The sequence below is a fragment of the Stegostoma tigrinum genome, chromosome 31 (genome assembly GCF_030684315.1).
Source record: "Stegostoma tigrinum isolate sSteTig4 chromosome 31, sSteTig4.hap1, whole genome shotgun sequence".
NCBI classification, from domain to species: Eukaryota; Metazoa; Chordata; class Chondrichthyes; order Orectolobiformes; family Stegostomatidae; genus Stegostoma; species Stegostoma tigrinum.
The window spans coordinates 40,834,935-40,854,292 of record NC_081384.1 but is presented as its reverse complement, the minus strand read 5'-3'; the positions used below and the strand labels follow the sequence as shown (position 1 = coordinate 40,854,292).

The 19,358-nt window shown below is 41.0% G+C and overlaps 1 protein-coding gene across 2 annotated transcripts in view; it reads right to left on the bottom strand.

The window, feature by feature from the left end:
- The window catches only part of cdc27 (cell division cycle 27), a 104,652-nt gene that overhangs the window by 28,134 nt on the left and 57,160 nt on the right, over positions 1-19,358 (bottom strand). Inside the window, exons 10-14 of one of the 2 annotated variants that reach the window (XM_059638691.1) lie at positions 18,782-18,890; positions 13,309-13,516; positions 10,775-10,947; positions 7,316-7,468; positions 3,665-3,873 (exon numbers count right to left, since the gene is read on the bottom strand). In XM_059638691.1, coding sequence (XP_059494674.1) covers positions 3,665-3,873; positions 7,316-7,468; positions 10,775-10,947; positions 13,309-13,516; positions 18,782-18,890 — 852 coding nt within the window. The remainder of the gene's footprint in view (positions 1-3,664; positions 3,874-7,315; positions 7,469-10,774; positions 10,948-13,308; positions 13,517-18,781; positions 18,891-19,358) is intronic. The other variant, XM_059638692.1, reaches the window with a different exon arrangement.

Here is a 19,358-nt window from a genome sequence, read left to right as displayed (position 1 = left end):
CAGCCTTGATAGCGTGGAGGCCACATTTGTGATACCCACAACGCTGCACCTGCCAATTTCAATCTGCGCTATTAGTTCATTTACCTTGTTTTGTGTAAAAATTGCAATCAAGTACAACACTCTTAGCCCTGTGTTGATTGCCAACTCCCCTTCTCATAACTGTCGTCTCATTTGCTGTGCCTAAAGTTAGATTCCTGACCCTTTCCATAATGTCCCATTACTTGTTCTAAAAATTGGATAGCCTCTACTGAGCCCACTCCCATAACCTCTTCCAAGCAAGTGAACCCAACACCCCTGTTATTTAGTTTCAAGTCCTACCCACAGCCCTCGTCATGCAATCTGCCAGGACTCTAGTCCCACATAATTCAGGAGCACATCCCATCGGAACAGCTTCTTCTTCCTGCAGTACAGATGCTAATGCCCCAAGAATTCAAACAAACAGTCTTCTCCTACACCAAACATTAAGCCATCTGTTTACCTCCATTGTATTCACCTTGTGCCAAGTAGCTCATGGCTAACCTGCACATCTTTGGACTGTGGGAAGAAACTAGAGCACCCGGAGGAAACCGACACAAGACATCTCTGCAGCCTAGATGAAATACCCTGAACACAGGCACCAGAGCCTTTGGAACTCTCGATTGGCTGCAAAAAAGTCTAGATGTGAAAATTAATTAGTATCAGGAAGTGCTTTCCTTATCCCATTCCTGACATTCTCCTTTTAGGGGTGACAGGGTGGCTCAGTGGTTAGCACTGCTGCCTCACAGCACCAGGGATCTGGGCTTGATTCCACACTCCGGCGACTGTCTGCATGGTCTCCCAGTGTGCATGGATTTCCTCCCACAGTCCAAAGATGTGCAGGTTAGGTGGATTGGTCATGCTAAATTGCCCATAGTGTTCAGGGACGTGTAGATGAGGTGGGTTATAGGGATGGGTCTGGGTGGGATGCTCTGAGGGACGGTGTGAACTTGTTGGGCCGAAGGACCTGTTTCTATGCTGTAGGGACTCTATGATTTAGGATCTCTAAAAAGATGCCTGGTCAATCCTGAACAAATTAGACTGTTCACAACTTCTTAGTTACAAAGTACTAGCAGGGAAATTAACACTTTTTTACTGACTTTATAACAGAAATTAATATGAATCTTACAGCTATTAGTTAAAACCAACTACCTTTTGTATTTTTTATAATTGGGACAGTAGAAAATGGAGAGGAATAACAGAATTTAATAGACATCACACTTGGAATACAATGGATAACAGAATTCAAACAGTCCCGAGTGTTAAGCAAGTCTGGGACAGACCCAAAGGAGTATAACCAGTAACTTTGGAATGTGAATGAATAGGATGCATAGAAAGATCCCGAGGCTTGGACATTACAATGGCCGTTTAAACATTGAGATCATGAGAAGCTACGGCTGTCCATATGAATTCCCATCATTTATGAGGTGCTTCACAGGATTGGGTGTATGGAATACAGGGGAAGAATACAGTGACTGTGCTATATGTGTTAATTGAAACAAAAGATACAAAGATGCTCTATTTCACGGTTAAAAAAAAATCAGCATATTACATTGAACTCTCTTCCGATCTGACCCGTAAATTAACAGAAAGGCTGGGTTCTCACGTTGAAACCAGATTCGGGCGAAGATCTTTGGCCCTCTACCTGTGTTAACTGGTTGGTGCTTGAACAAAAGTCTGCCAGTTGCCTGCATCCTGAGTCTTTGTCCCCTGTCAGGGGGTAATGCTCCTACACCGAGAACAACTGGAGGCGGCCGAGCTGGATCATCCACAGGCATGTCTGGCTGTAGATCACTGTGAACGCGTCAGCCTTATCTTTTACACTGAAGTGCTGAGCTCTCCCATCATTGAAGATGATGTTATTGATTGGAGCTGCCTCCTCCAGTGAGTGGTTTAATTTTCCACCACCATTAATGACTGGATGTAGTAGGACAGCAGGGCTTAGATATGATCCACAGTGGGATTGCTTAACCCTGTCCATCACCTGCTACTTATTCCACGTGGCACGTACGTAGTCCTGTTTGCTCACTTCACCTGACTGATACCTCTTTTATAGCTATGCTTTTGTGGCACCTGGCATACCTTGCTGCCCACTCCATTGAACCTGGGTTGATCCCCTGGCTTACTGGTAGTGACAGATTGAGGGACTATGTCAGATCATAAAGTTCCAGAGTATGTTACAGTATTGTTCTGCAGTTGTTGATGGCCCTGTGTCCCTTGGATACCCATGCTTGAGTTGCTAGATCCATTCAATGTCTGTCCCATTTGCCATGCAACACAATGGAGGGTATTCTGTCCCCACAAGACTTGTACAGTGATCACTCTTACCAATACTATCATGCAGACGCACATCTGCAACAGGCAGCTGATATGGATGAGGTCAAGTATGTTTTTCCCTCATTGGTTCTTTCACAACGTGCAGCAGACCCAGTCTTGTGGCTTTGTTGTTTATAACTTCACCAAATCAATCAATAATGCCACTGCCGAGCCACTCTTGTTCGATGACAGTCAAATCTCCCACCCAGAGTACATTTTGCACCCTTGCCATCTTCAGTACATCCTCCATGTGTTGATCAACATGGAGGAATACCGATGCACTAGCTGAGAGAGAATGATACTTGGTAATCTGAAGGAGGTTTCCTTGCCAATGTTAAACCCAGTGTCATGACATGTTTTAGCTCTGGAGTCAATCCTCAGGACTCCCAAAGAAACTCCCTCTTGACTGTATACCATTGATGGGACAGGACATATCCACAGATGATGGTGGTGGTGTCTGGGATGTTGTTAGTGTGGTAAAAGTCCATGACTATGACTATGTCAGGCTGTTGCCCAATTTGTGTGCAAGATGCTCTTGCAATTTTGGCATGTTTGTAGGGTCAGAGCTATTTTTGCCATTGCCTGTTCAGATGCCTAAGTTGATGTGAGGTGGTTTACCTGATTTTCACTTCTCTGTTGGGATTTTGTAGCAATTGATACAATGTAATGGCTTGCTACGCCATTTCAGAGGGCAGTTGAGAGTTTACCACATGGCTATGGTTCTGGAGTCACATTTTGGCCAGACCAGGCAAGGATGGCAGCTTTCCCGTAAGACATTAGTGAACCAGGTGGGCTTTTCTGACAATCAGCAGTCGCTTCTCATGGGCATCATTGGATTCTTCATTCCCGATATTCTATTGGATTCGAATTCCACCATCTGCATCAGCAGGATTCAAATCTAGATCCTCAGAAATGATTTTTATGTGGGCTTCAAATTCAAGGAGGAATATAAAAGTTATTTAATTGGTCTTTTGTATCTCATGATTACACAATATAATGGTCTGAATGGCTACCTTGGAACTACAAACTTGTTTCCATACACTTTAAGCTGTGAATTTTATACCATCACAAGGTGATATGTTTGCTGCTTAATGCAGTGCACTCACTGTTTTTAATTAATAGCCACAATGAAATGAGTTGTTTCAATGTGACTGTGCATTCAGCTTACATCTGTCAAGTGAAGACCCAGACTTCCCACCAAAAACAAGGAACATGTTTGCTTCTTCTCATCCAAAAAAGGCAGCATTAACCACTACAGCAAAATCTCAGCTGCTTCAGCAGTTACTTTACAAACCTAACAAGTCACTGCTAAACACAAATAACTTGTACTTACCAGGCATTGTAGTGTTGAGAGTTTACATGAATTGCATTTCTGAAACAGGCCAGTGCTTTGTCCAACTCTTCTGTTAATACAAACTCATGACCAAGGAGAGTATATGCGTAAGCAAAGTTTGGATCCACTTGAATGGCTCTCTGGAAGAACTTGATTGCTATATCATGCTCTCGCTGCAAACTGAAGCAGTTCCCTGCTGCACACCAAGCCTGTATGAAGAATGAAAAAAAATTCAGAGCAACTGTATGCCAGCACTCATTTCCACGCATCAATTAACCAATACAGGGCAACAGTAGCATTGCTTGAAGGATCAAACTAATCAGACTCTCAAAATCTACAACGAATAATGAAAACTGACAATTTGAAATTGCTTGGTGTATCTTCATCTCAAGTCCAAGTCTAAACATTAATTGGACACACAAGGAACACCAAAGTAAACAAAAACTGTGGAAGCTGGAAATCTGAAACAAAGACAAAGTGCCGGAGAAATTCAGTTTCCATGGAAGGTGACTGGACTTGAAAGGTTTCTCTTTTTACAGATGCTGAGAGACCAGTTTCTCAGCACTTTTTGTTTTCAAGTTATTGAACAGGGTCAGCTGTCTGATCGAGGATTCTTTCCTCAAAAAACTCAAACATAAAATAAACAATCCAAATTTCCAGCATCTGTAAACACACAAACGTGTTAGAACTGGGTGTTGTGCTAGATTAGTGGCCTGTGCAATTGGTTCATACGACACCACCTCAGGGGGAAGAGTACTTTAGTCAGCAAGCAATGAGAAATAGAGTGAGCCAAAAATTAAAAAAAATGAAGAGGCAGATAGGTCACGTATATTAGATGGAGGAGTAACTGAAGCAAGATCAGATTTGAAGCAACATGTTAATTTTTTAAAAATCCATTCATAGAAATTGGGTATTGCTCACAAAATAGCATTCACTGTCCATCCCCAAATGCCCGAGAACCATGTCAGAGAGCAGGTGAGAGTCAAATTACATTGCTATTGGGTTTGGTGTCACAACTAGGCCAAATCAGGTGACGGCCGCAAACTTCCTTATAAGGGTAGTTGCAAACCAGCTGGTGATCTTTTTGTTTTAAAAAACAGTTGAAAATTATTTCATGGTTGCCACTAGACCATCTTTTAATTCCAGATTAATTAATTACATCTGTTAATTTTACCAACTACAGTGGGGAATTACAACCGTCACCACAGCATCATACAGTGGTTCTAAATTACTAGTTCATTGACTATACCTCTACAGACTGCCTCCCTTTTATGTTAATGGGTGCAAGTAGTTCAGATGCCAGACATGGACTTGAATAAATTTACGAGGATGGAAAGAATAAATAAATATAGAAAAAAATTGAAAGAACAAGAGTTGAGAAAGAGAACTTCATGTAGTGACTAAAAACTTTAAACAAAAGGAAGTGGAATAATGAAAATGAGAGAACTGGTCAGAAACTCAAATCGGAACAGCACATGATAGATGAAATGTCTTATTATGTGACATTCAAACTCAACTGTGATAAAGTCTAAAACGTACAGTAAAAATGAACTTCCTAGTATAGCAGTGAACTGTTCAGGAGTCTAAATTTTGAGGCAATTCCAGAAAGCAGCATAAGCAAATCTATTAGGTAACTCTGAATTGGACAGGCTCATTTTGAGCAATGACCACTGCATCTTTTCAAATTATCTCCTTGAAAAGCAGGCATATTTTCCTTCATTTTCAAAGTGGGTATCTGGTTTTCTAACACCTATCCACATAAAAAATACCTTAAAGTAATATTTTAAAATTATCCCCTCTATTAACTGCACCGCTGACCAGAAGAAAGTGTTTTGCGATTTGCTAAATATAAACTTTTTTCAAATTAGCATTTAGTCAGATTTCGCAGGTGTTTTTAGCAAAAAGAAACTCAGATTCTTTACTACCTGCTCCATTCAAAACTTGTACTGTGCTCAAGACACAGACCTACTTCTGTCAAAATGCATCACCTCCTGAGGCTTTCTAATAAAATCCAACTGACAAATACATTTGCCTAAATTAAAATGATGTCCTCTGGAAGTCAATACGATCCAGTTCATACAGCTAATTTTCCTTTTTGTAGTGTAAAATCAGAACCACGAAAGGAAAACACTCGGTTCATCATGTCCAAGATAAATCTGTGCAAGAACAATTCAGCTACTTTGATACATCTGTACTTTCCCAGAGACCAGCAATTTTTTTCTATTCACAGTCCCTTTTATTCCATGGGCATTAACATTGCTGAAAAGCCTTTTATCAAACCCTTCTGGTAGATCACATATACCATGATAATCCCATTATCTGCAATTTTGAAAAAAATAGTCTAACTAAAAAACTTTTTAAAAAATCCAACTAGTTAAACATGATCTGCCTACAAAATATTGGTGTCTTCCCTTAAGTAAACCATACATAATCCAAGTAAATGTTAATTTTATCTACATTATTGTTACTAATTCCCACCAGTGAGGTTAAACTCTAATTGTTCAGCTTATTCTACCACCTTTTTTTTGATGCAGGTCTCCATTATTACGATGACACATTCTTTTACTTGTTTCCATTTTCTGCATTCTCTGCATTCTGCATGGGGAAAAAACTGGTTCCATTGCTTAAAGGATCGAGAATCAGAAGGTGTAGATTTAAAGTAATTGGCAAGGAAAGCAATGGAACATGAGGAAACGTTTTCTACCTGCAACACAATAAGCAGTTAAGATCCAAAAAGTACTGCCTGAGAGCATGGTGAAGACAGATATAATCAAGACATTCAGGAAGAGAATTCAATTGTCATTGGAAAAATGAAATGTGTGCAGCATTACAGGGGAATGGCAAGCAAGAGGCAGTAGGTGAATTGCATCTGCAGAGGACCAGCACAAATATTTGATGATTCCTTGAGGTTTACTGAACATTTATAAAAAGTTCTGATTAGGCCACAACTAGAATACTGCATATAGTTCCAGTCACCACACTAAGAGTGACAGGCAAGAGAAGCTACAGAGAAGCTTTGCAAAAATGGTTCCAGAAATGAGGGAATTTAACTACAAGATCAGACAGAGAAGTTGTGGCTGTTCTCCTTGAAACAAAAGGAGATTGAAGGAAGTTTTATCGAAGAGTGTAATCCAGGAAGAATCTGTCCTCTTTAAATAGAAACACAGGAACAGGAGTAGACCATTCAGCTCTTCGAGCCTGTCCCACCAATGAGATCATGGCTGATCTGTGACCTAACTCCATACACGTACCTTTGGCCTAGATCCCCTAATACGTTAGATAATTTTTTTATTAAACAATCTCAGATTTAAAATGAACAAATGAATCAGCATCCACTGCATATATGGAAGAGAATTCCAAATATCTTCCACCCATTGTGTCGAAGTGTTTCCTAACATCTCTCCAGAACAGTCTTGCCCAAATTCTCACTATGTCTCAGAGTTCTCAAACCCCCAACCTGTGGAAATAGTTTTTGTTTCCCGTCTTTTCCTGTTCATAGCTTGAAAACTCAGTGGACAGGACGGCTGCAATGCCTAATAGGATCAGCCAGCCTGCAATACTGCATTCTTTGGTTCTCAACTACTCTTTTGAGCTCCACCTTAAATACAATTCCATCTGAGTCCCTTTAAAAGAGGTCAAATGACAACACACCTCTGGCGTATTTTTATCCATCTCAGTCAAATCCTTGGAGAGGAGAGAGAGTGTCACATCCTTCTGTAGGTGCCACAATGTAGTGGAGTAGATCTCCATACCCTCTACCCGGAAGCTCTCAATACGCCTCACCTCTGAAAATATCCTCTCTGCCTGAAACGGGAGCAAAGAATTTCAGATGCAGAATTAAGTTGACAGCAATAGAGACAATGAGCCAGCACAAGAATCAGCAGAGGCTGTTAGTTGCGGACCACGTTTGTGGAGGCTGAATGCTTGATCCATCTGACCTACCAAATGTATTCCAACATTTGATATGGCTTAAATTCTAGCGTAGCACCTTTTGGAGTAGACAAGAATGTATGGCCTACAGATGTTGAGCATAGTGGTGGAATGGATTATTCATCCTGCGGTTCCATTCAGGTGGGGGAGAAGAGGACTAAGTATTTGTAACAGCCAAAGGTATTTCAGCATTCAATTACTACTGAAATTCAAACAAACTGTCATTTATTTACGTACAATAGGATCTCAAGCAACACTGAACTGGTGACTAAATCTTGCACCTTCTGGGATGATAGCGATCATAACACTTAAGAGGAATTCCTTTACCTTTGAAACAAAAATTTGTATGTCCACTTGAACAGACAGTTGGATCACTGGCTAGTAAACTGCTGGTCATATTCCACAACTGTTCCTGTTGAACCATTTTTAGTTGAAAACTTGATTAGTCATTGCCTGCCATTTCCAGAGAGCTCCCTTCTGGTGTGGGAAAAGCAGACCGTGCTTCTGTGCATCTCACTCGTCTTTTTTGAGCTAGAATAGCTTTCATTCCATTAACTGGTACATAAGATTATTCAAATTGGGAGTATGAGCTGCCATTTGGCTTTTCAATGCTCTGTCATTCAGTAAGATTGTGGCTGATCCGATTACACCAGATTTCTGATTTTCCTTCATAAACTTTTGCTCCCTTGCTTATCAGAATCTATTTATCGACACCTTAAATTCCTGTGATAAGCTATTCCAAAACCTTCTCAACTTTCAGGAAATAAATTCTCCTTTTGTCTTGTTTTAAATGGGTGTGTCTCCTGATTCTTAAACAGTAACCCCAGTTCAAGACTGGACAATGACAGGAAACATCCTTTCGACGTGCATCTTGTCAAGATCGCTCATTTAAAAGAACAAAGAACAGCACAGCACTGAAACAGGCCTTTTGGCCCACTATAGTGTTCAAGGACATACAAAGCCTTTCTGAACCAAAAACCTTATGTTTCCACTGTCTAAATCCCACTGTTTTCTGCCTCTTCACGCACCTGTCAAGATGCCTCTTGGATCCACAGAACCCCTACACAGTGTGGAAACAAGCCCTTCAGCCCAACAAGTCCACACTGACCCTCAGAGCATTCCAACCAGACGCATTCCCCTAACCCACCTAACCTACACCTCCCTGAACATCACGGGCAATTTAGGATGGTCAATCCATCTAACCTGCACAATCTTTGGACCGTTGGAGGAAACCGCAGCATCTGGAGGAAACCCAAGCCAACGAGGAGCATGTGCAATCTCTACACAGTTGCCCAAGCAGGAATCAGACTCAGGCCCCTGGTGCTGAGGGAGCAGTGTTAACCATTGAGCCACCATGCCGCCCATTTTACTGTTGTTCTGTCACCACCTCTGGCAGTACATTCCAGGCTCCCAAACATGCTTGACTGAAAAAAAATCCAGCTCTCACCTACTTTAAGTTTTCCCTGTTTATCTGAAGTCTACATTCGCTCGTAATTGACACTTCAATCTTGGGAAAAAAAAAGACTCTTCCATCCAGGCCTCTCAATTTTGTAAACTTCTATTCAGGTTGCCCCTCATTCTTCAACATAAGCGAAAACAAACAAAATTGGTCTAATCTCTCCTCATAGCTAATACCCTCCAAACCGGGCAATATCCTTACAAACCCTTTCTGGCCCATCTGCAAAGCCTCTACATCATTCTGGCAGCGTGGTGACCAGACCTGCATGCAACATTCCAAACGCAGCCTAACTAAATAGCTACCACGTGACTTGCTAATTTTTATACACTATGTCAGGGCCAATGCAATGCTATATGCCTTCTTAACTACATTATCCACATGCAAATTTCAGGTATTTTTGGACCTGTACACCGGGATCCCTCTTTATGTTAATGCTTCTCAGAGTTCTGCCATTCACTGCATATTTTCCTCCTGCATTCAACCTTCCAAAATGCATTACTTCACATTTGTTTGGATTAAATCCCATCTATTTCTCTGTCCAAGTCTATGGTCTATCTATATTCTGTTGCATCCTCTAGCAACTCTCCTCACTGTCTTCAGCTTCCCCAATGTTTGTGCCATCTGTAAACTTACTGATCAGGGCACCTACATTCTCCTCCAAAATCATTCATACATATGACAAACAACGGGGTTCCCAGCACTGATGCCTGTGAAAGACAAATTCCTAGTCAGGAAAACACCCTTCCATCAGTGTTCTCTGTCCGAAAGACGGAGATTGTCTCCATCTTACCAGCTCACTGCAAATCCGATATGGCTTCACCTTCTGTGTCAGCCTGCCACAAGGGACCTTATCAAAGGCCTCACTAAAGTCCGTGTAAACAATATCCACTGTCCTACCCTCAAATCGTCTTTGTCATTTCCACAAGAAAACTCAATCCTGCACAAAGCCATGCTGCCTATCGGTAGTGAGTCCATATTTTTCCAAATGTGTATATCCTGTCCCCAAGAATCTCCTCCAGTAATTTCCCCAGAAGTGACACAAGACTCACCAGCCTCTAATTTTCCAGATTATTCCCACTGCCCTTCTTAAGCAACACAGCAACATTTTCTATTCTCCAGTCCTCTGGAGCCTTTCCTGTGACTAAGATGACACAAAGATTTCATACAAAGCCCAGCAAATTGGTTCCTCGCCTCCCTCAAGTGCTGGGGAGCTTTCTATCTTAAATGTTTCTCAAAACACCCAAAACCACCATCTTTTTTCATATTGACCTGTCTTATATACACCTTGCGATACTCATTATCCACCAAGTCTTTATCCTTTGTTAATGACCATTCCCACTTCCTCCAGCTCCATGCATATATTCCTCCTTTAATCATGAGTAGACTTTGTGTTTCCCTAGCTACTCTCTTGTGCCTCACTTACATTGACAACACCTTTGGGTTTTCCTTAATCCTGTTAGCCAAGAACACTAGGACCCCTTGTTAGCAGTCCTAATTCATTGTTTAAGTTCTTGCCTACTCTTTACATCCTCGAGGGCTTGGTCTTCAGTTTCTTAAACCTTACATTTGCCTCCTTTTTCCTTTATGACTAAGCTGACAATTTCTGTTATTATCCATATTCTTTACTTTCACAGGAACATGCTAGTCCTATACGTTTAGGGTATTAAAAGTTCCCAAGAACAAATTTCAATCATGTTTTGTTAGTTCCACCATCCACTTACCTGCATATATTCAGCCAGTTCAAAATGTGCTCTGCCTATCTGACACAATACCCAACCCGTGTTGTAGTGATGTGAAGGCAGCTGGCTCAGGATACTGATTGCATCTTTACAGTTGTAAGAGCAAAGTGCCAAATAACCTTTGCCCATTTCACGCAGCAGGTTCATCAGTCCATCTGGCATTGTTTAAAAAAGAAACAGAAATCTCATCATTAGATAATATCGAATAACCCCCCACAACTAAGCGGACAATAAACCCAAACATTATCACTACATCAGGCTTTGAAGGAAATGAGCCTTCAGGGTTAATTCAGTAAGAGCCTAAATAATATTTCTGATACTAGATAATCAGGCAGTGAGATTCTGAACAGGTTATTCTTTTTGAAGAATTTAAATGCATTTCTAAACGAAGGATTTCAATTTGTCCCTAGCTGCAAAGAAATCATGTGAAGATGGAGAGAAAGGAAAAGTATACCAGAATTTTGCAGATCAATAAGCTTCTAATACAACGAAGATGATGCACTGGTGCACACTGTTCTGAAGAATGTAATGTCAAGTAATTCAAATGTCAGTAGAGATGCTGTTAGGGAACAGTGATCATAACAACATAAGTTGGGTTATCTATGCAAGTATGCATATCCGATGCATACCCTGCTTCTTCTCCAAAAATCTATCAATACACTAGGCCATAAGGAGAAAAACTGAACAGACTGAAAGGCAACCTCATTCTGACACCCACTCTCAGACAAATGCCACCAAAACCAGCTCAAAGCCTGCAAAGTGAATGCATGAATAGTGCTAGTTCATTCCAACTCCTTTCACCCTTCTCTCAACACTGTGACCAGTGATCAGAACTTAGTGCCCAGTCTGTTTCTCTCTACCTCTACTTCTCAAGTCAAAGGCAAAAAAAGGTTTTTAATGCTCATCTTTGTTACTATTTCATCAAAGTATCATGGTTTTGCTTGAGCTTTTTCCTTACTCAAGCAAGTAATATCTTCTTCATACCTCTACCAGTATCTACAGCACATGGGCTGTAGTGACTCAAAAAGGCAGTTCACCATGACCTTCAAGGCATCCAGAGGTGGGCAATAAATGCTGGCACAGCCAGGAATGCCCAGATCCCATGGGTGAATTAAAAAAGTACATGCACTTTGAAATTTGAAATACTTTCTCCACCCTGTCCATACCCCTCATTATTTTATGCATGTCAATCATGACCGTCTCTACTCAGTCTCCTCTGCCCTAAGGAAAACAACCCCAGTGTATCCAATCACTCTTCATAAACTCTGCAGAAGAGGCAAGATCTTGGTAAATCTCCTTTGTACCCTCTCCAGTTCTATCACATCCCTCTTATAATGTGGATTCTAGAACTGCATGTGAGCTGTGGCTTGCACATGAGCTGTGAATTAAATAATATTTTACACAGTTCCAACATATCCTCCCTACTCTTGAGCTCTCTGCCTCTGCTAATAAAGACAGCTATACCATATATCTTCTTAATCTGTCATGGGACCTTAAGGAACTGGAGTACATGCACACCGAAGGTCCCTCTGATCCTTGGTGCTTCTATACTTTAGATCATATATTCCTTTGTCTTGACAAGTGTATCATCTCACCGATCAGGATGAATTCCATTTGCCACTGAATCCGGCCATCCAACCAGACCATCTACATCTTCCTGTACTCTAAGGCTAACCTCCTCATAATTTACCATCCCACCAATTTTTGTGTCATCTGCAAATGTACAGATTAACCCTCCAATACATTCAAGTTTGCATCATTTATATAAACCACAATCATCAAGAGCTCCAATATTGGCGCCTGTGGGACCTCACTGGACTGGCTATCATGCGTCTCACAAGACAGCAAGTAGACAAGTAAAGAAGGCAGTACAGAGAAGAGCCAGGTGTCACAGGACTGAATTCTGTGGATACACTGGAGCAATTTGGGCTCTTCATATTTCAAAAGGAAGATGACTGAGGAGATCTTCGTTGACCAGCGCAGACATCACAGGCCCAATGACGGCCTCTTGTGCTGAAATTTTTGGAGTCCAGGATCTATGCATAGAAGCAAGCCACTAGACAATGTAGACAAGTTACATTTGCCAACTGGAAAGTTTGGGTCCTACACCAGGAATAATCAGCAAAAACTACTCAAACATTGTAAATTATTTGAAAATGCAGAGTTTTTCTTGGATAAATGAAGTGTGATGGAGTTTGTAGTTACAAAGAGTCAGTTGATGAATCAGAGAAGAAAGAAACGATAGGCGAGAATAGTAAAAAATCTTTCAGACTCTTAAGTTAAATGACATGCTGACTGGGGGTAATAAAAAGGGGTAAAGCAGTTTTATCCCAGATAAATTAAACTATTAGAGCAAGGATGCACACACACCCGAACTATAAGGCTTTGAAGTCATTGCAGTATCTGTAAAAGATACTGGGTCACAGAATTACCACATACATTATAAAGTATTTTTGGTCTGTGAAGGCAGACTGAGCCAACCCACTACAAGGTGATTTCAGTGACAAGGCACTTACCTGCAGCTGCTTTCTGTATATTAAAGGCCTGCACTTGAGGTGTAACTGAGGAGACTTTGCCTTCAGAAATGACTGAAGAATCCAGTTTGCTAATCTCTAGGCTGTCATTGAGGTTTGGCTGTGTTATGCCTCCTTTACTAGTTTTGTTTTTTGGCTTCCTGTTTGGAATTTTAGGTGGAAACTTCATCTTCAGCTTTTTACTGTTCTCCTGGATGAAAACATATACACAGCTGAGCAGGCAGCTTAAGAATATCACTAAATTAATCAGCACAAGGATTTCTACAGTTTCCAAATATTAACACTAGAGATTGAGAACTGCTAAATACAGATTTTTTTTGCTTTGCACTCATTAGGACAATTCATAAGGATTACTAAAGGAAAGGGGAAACACCATTTATTCTGTATGAGAGGACAGCACTGATGAACTGGCAAATGGGCTCTGGTACAAATATTTCAATGGAGAATGCAATAATTAATAGTGACTGTCGTCAGTTAACTATCAAGCTTTGTTTAAATTTTAAACCAGGCATGTTAATTGGTCAAGTCATTGTCCCAAGAAATTAGCTGAAGAATATTTTAAGTTGAAACAGCCACTGAGTGTACATGTTCTGTCTATAACAAACAGAACCCTTTTTTTTGTATTTGTGTAACACTATGGGCCTGACTGACAATTCTTATAAGGTTGCCAACATAATTAGTCACACACCTGGTTTAGCAAACACTGTCCAACCGCAGAATCACATCCAGCATAAGATATCGTCACTTTTTAGAAGTGTGAGTTGGGAGGGTTCAGGCAGTAACTTACCTGTTGTAGGGATATATTGTGTGTTATGAGCTGCCAGGCTTTGGGACATACAGCCTGCGGGCCGAGCATCACACTGGTACCAAAATTCATATCCTGAGTCATGTGTGAAACAGGCCAAATGCACCAGATGTTCTTTGATTAAATTTAACATGATCTGGGATTCAGGAGCACCAAAAGATCGAGACTCTCATTTTCTTGTAACACTGTTCAAACATCGAGGAAGCACCAAAATGAAACTGAATTAAGGGTTGTAGAGGCACATAGTTCAACACTTCAGCACTATGCTCAGCTTACAACAGTCATAAGTCAAAATTAGAAACTTTTTTCTTAATTCATTCACAGGATGAGGGCATCACTGGCTAGGCTGTATTTATTGCCCATCCCACAGTTCAAAGTCAGCCACATTGCTGTGGATCTGGAGTCACGTGTAGGCCAGACCAGGTAAGGATGGTAGTTTTCTTCCCTAAAGGACATTAGTGAACCAGATGGGTTTTTCCTGACAATTGGCAATGGAATCACAGTCATCATTAGATTATTAATTTCAGATATTTATTGAACTTAAATTCCACCATCTGCCATTGTGGGATTCGTATCCAGATCCCCAGAATGTTATCAGGGTCTCCGGGTTAGCAGTCTAGCGATAATATTATTAGGGCATCACCTCCCTGTTAACATATCTACATTAACATAAATAAAAAGGAAAATTGTGGAACGAACAGACGAGAAATTAACTTGCCAACCCCCTAAAAGTATACGGATGAGATGGATCTGAAAACACAAACGTGTGGAAGAGCAGTCACTGGAAAAGACAAAGCCTGACAGTTACAACTACAGTATGTTAAACAAGACAAAATGTTTCAGCATCTTTGTCAAGGACAAAAGAATCAAATAAGTGAGCATATAAAAGGATGAGAAAGGAACAGCTAACATGTAAAGTGATTACTGCCTCTAAGCATTCACAAGAACCAATAAACAAAAAGGTGGTGCTGGAGGTCTTAAAATGCATAGAAAGTAGATAAATACCCTGGACCTGATCAAGTGTATCCCAGGGCTTTGTAGGGGAAACAATTCTAGGGGCCCTAGCAGAGCTATTTATATCAATAGCTACAGGTGAGGTGCCAGAAGATTGGAAAGTGGATAATGTTGAGCCATTATTTAAGAAAGGCTACATGGAAAAGCCAGCTAACTACAGATTGGTATGCTTGACATCAATAGTACATGGATATGAAAGTTTTAGAGGAATATTGGCCAAATGCAGGCAAACAGGGCTAGTTCGACTTAAAAAGAAACATAGGCTGAAGGGCCGACTTCCACGCTCTACGACTATCTGCTGCCCCTGTCCTTCTCAAATGGAGGTAGTTTTCCGGTTTGGAAGGTGCTATCTAAGGATAGCACACACTGCTATTCAGTACAATGGTGGAAGAGGGAATAGATATTTGTGGGTGTAGTGTCATATCAAGCAGGCTGTCTTAGATGGGTGCTGAGTTTTTTGGGTCTTGGCAGAGCTGGTTAAGGGCATTTTCCTCCTCTCAGACACTAGTCCCACTTTGGAACTCTACTTCAGAAGGCGATGGAGGCAAGGTCACTGAATATTTAAAAGGTGGAGGTAGGTCAGTTTTTTGTTGGACAAGAGGATCAAGGGGGATATGGGAATATGGAATTCTGAATGACAGAAAAGGCTTGAAGGCTCAAATGGCCTACTTCTGTTCCAAATTTCAATGTTCATATTTTACGCAGAAATCCAGGGAAGACAATGGGGAAAGATCTGTGCTGTAGTTGTGAAGCAGATTTTAGGTATTCTGAAATTCAATTGAATGTGAATAATAAAGGACATATTTAGTTTTGAAAATGGTGAAAAACCAGACAGCAAATACATGTCCCATAAAAACCAAAAGAACTGTGGATGCTGTAAATCAGAAACAGAAACAAAGTTGCTGGAAAAGTTCAGCAGGTCTGGCAGCATCTGAGGAGGAGAAAGCAGAGTTAACATTTCGGGTCCGGTAACCGTTCCTCAGAACCGATGGTGGCTGGGAAAACGTCAGTTTATATGTAGAAAATAGAGGGGTGGGTGGGATAGGATAAAGCCCTGAGAGAGAGAGAGAAAGGCAGTTGTACAGACAAAGGAGATGTTAATGATAAGGCTGGAAGGGTGAGTAGCTGTTAATGGGGACTGTTAATGACTAACAACGGAGGGCGTATAGTGGCAGGCTGTGTGTGGGGTGGGGGGGCTGGGACATGGGAGAGTTTAGGGCCTAAAATTATTGAGTCCAGAGGGCTACAGAGTTCCCAAGTGGAAAATGTAGTGTTGTTCCTCCAGCTTGCACTGGGCTTCACTGGAACACTGTGGCAAGCCAGAGACAGATGTTGGCCAGAGAGCAAGGTGGTGCATTAAGTGGCAGGCAACAGGTAGTTCAGGGTTTTTTTTGCTAGCAGAACATAGATGTTCTGCCAAGCGGTCACCAAGTCTATGCTTTGTTTCCCCAACGTAGAGGAGCCCACATTGTGAGCAGCGAATGCAGTCAACTAGATTCTTGGAAGTGCAGGTAAAGTGTTGCTTCAAGGTATGTTTGGGCCCTTGGATACTGGGGAGGAAGGATGTAAATGCGTAAATACATACCCCAGTTGTCTCAAATTTAATATTGTGCAAGATAACAGTAATAACCATGTTTAAAATCAGGATTATTTGTATTTAATGACCATAACAGACTGCAGCAGCAAATCTAGGTGTGCAAGCACAAGCGTCTTTCTGAATGTAGACAGAAAAAGACCACAAAGACAAAATTATTTGCTGTGCTGAGCAGTTCTGAACAGTACACTAAATTTGTACAACACACTGAAAAAGAGACATATCCGGAAAACCACTTGCAACTTTGGACACCTCATGACAATAAGAATATTCAGAGCATTGGAACAGTACTGGAAACATCCATGAAAATATCAGAAATGAAGAGTTATTTTCACATTACATTATGAATATTAAGGTTAACATCATAAAAGATCCATGAAAGAAGTTGAAGATTTTTGCTACTGTTTGAGTTGTTATCAAGTGTAAAGGCAAGATCAGAAAATCAAGTTGGTAAAGGCTGACTACGCATCGATTTGCACACAAGGATGAGAGCACAGGATATGGTCCCGTAGGCAGTGTCTAAGGCAAGTTCTGTGAAAAAGGTTCAAGGATCACAAAAATATAACCACAACCCTGTCACTCTCACCAGATGCTGCCTGATGTACTGAAAGTTTGAAGCAATTTGCCTCCATTTCTTGACAGTCAGTGTTGTCCCTTTGTTTAAGGAGGGCAACAGGGATAATCAAGGCTATCACAGGCTGGTGTGCCTTACATCAACGTTACAAAAGTTATTCGGGAAGATTCACAGGGAGAAGATATGAAAGCAGTTTGGAAAATGATTAGTGATAGTCAGCAAGGCTTCATGCAAGGCACGTCTTTTCAAACAACTCAAGTTCGTGAGATGAGGTGACCAAGATGCTTAATGAAAGTAGAGAAGTGTATGTTATCCACATGGACTTTATCAAGGCTTTTGGCAAGATCCTTCAGGGTAAGCAGGTTCAGAATATTAAATCAAATGGGATCCACGGTGTGTTGTTAAGTTGAAAACAAAATTGGCTTAGTCACAGAAGACAGAGGGTAGTTACGGAAGGATACTTTACTGATTGGAGGTCCGTGGCTAATGATATTCCACAAGGACAGCGTTAGCACCATTGTTGTTTGCCAATATATGTATACAAATATGATTTGGATGAAAATGCAGATGGTCTGATTAGTAAGTTTGCACATGGCACAAAAATTGCTAGAGTTGCGAAAAGTGAAGAAGGTTGTCAAAGGATACAGATCAGTTGGAAAGTTGGATGGAAAAACAGCACAAGAAGTTTTTTCCAGGCACATGCAAGGTTAAGCACTTTGGGAGGTCAAATACAAGACAGCCAGACTCTTACGATCAATGATATATCGAGGGATCTTGGGTTGTAAGTCTATGGCTCCCTCAAAGTGGCAGTGCAAGTGGATAAAGGTGAAAAAGAATGCATACAGCATGTTATCTTCATCAGTCAAGGCACTGAACATAGAAAGTTCAGAGGTCATGTTGCAACTGTGTAAGACTTCAGTCAAGCCACATTTGGAGCACAAATTGGAGTTCTTGTCACGACACAATAGGGAAGACGTGGAATCTTTGGAGAAGGTGCAGAAGAGGTTTACCAGGATATTGGTTGGATTAAAGTATATTAGCTATAAGGCATGTGTAAAATGAGACTTTAACTTTAAAGGAGACGTGGTGGTCAAGTTTTTTTCTTAGAAAGGGCAGAGAGTGGTGGGTCCTAGAATGCACTGCCAGGGAAAGTGGTGGAAGCAGACACAACAGCATCATTTAAGAGGCACTTGGAGAGATGGATCGACAAGCAGCAAATATTAGGATACGGAACACATGCAGGCAGATAGGACTAGTTTGAAATGGCACCACGATCGGCACGGATACAATGGGCCTGGCTCCAACACTAATTTTACGTTCACATTTCCAGCATCTACAGAATTTTGATTATTTCTTTCAAATCAGTTGTGTGTAAATGTTAGAAGAATATTACTGAATATGCAAAAGGGAAGAACCAGTGGCATAGCTAGTACAATCAGAAGTAAAACATGAGAGTAAAGCCAGTTACCTTTGTAGTCGAACTGGCACTTGTAAAGAGTCTGGAACTTCTTCGGGGCGGTGCATTACCAGGTGCATTGGTGGGGACTGTGCTGGTTGGAAACAGTACCTGTGTTGCACTGAACAACAAGACCATGACAAAGAAACCACAGTTATTGTGCGCAGGCTTTACAACTCCTCCATGTTTAGGACAAGATCAATTCTCTTGTTATTATCATGTCGTCATGTAGATGCTAATTTGAGTATACCCTTATAAATACAGACTAGACCCAAAGCTTGAAACATTCTGTTTTCCAACAGCAGACAGTAACTGTTTGTGTATTAAAACTAAAATTCTGAAAAAACATTGCAGACTACAAACTGTTAATTCTTACTCGACTGTTCATCAGCAACTTATATTTTACATTTTTCACGAACTGTCAAGGGTGTGAGTACCCTGGTTAATTGAATGTACAGTGCATCACACTGCTGATATGAGAATAAATGCTGCTTTTCCCCCATAGATCTATTCACACACTGCTCAGGCCCTATCCCTGCCTTCAGGCAGTTCCTTCCTCCACCAAACGTCACATCCCATGGCATATTGG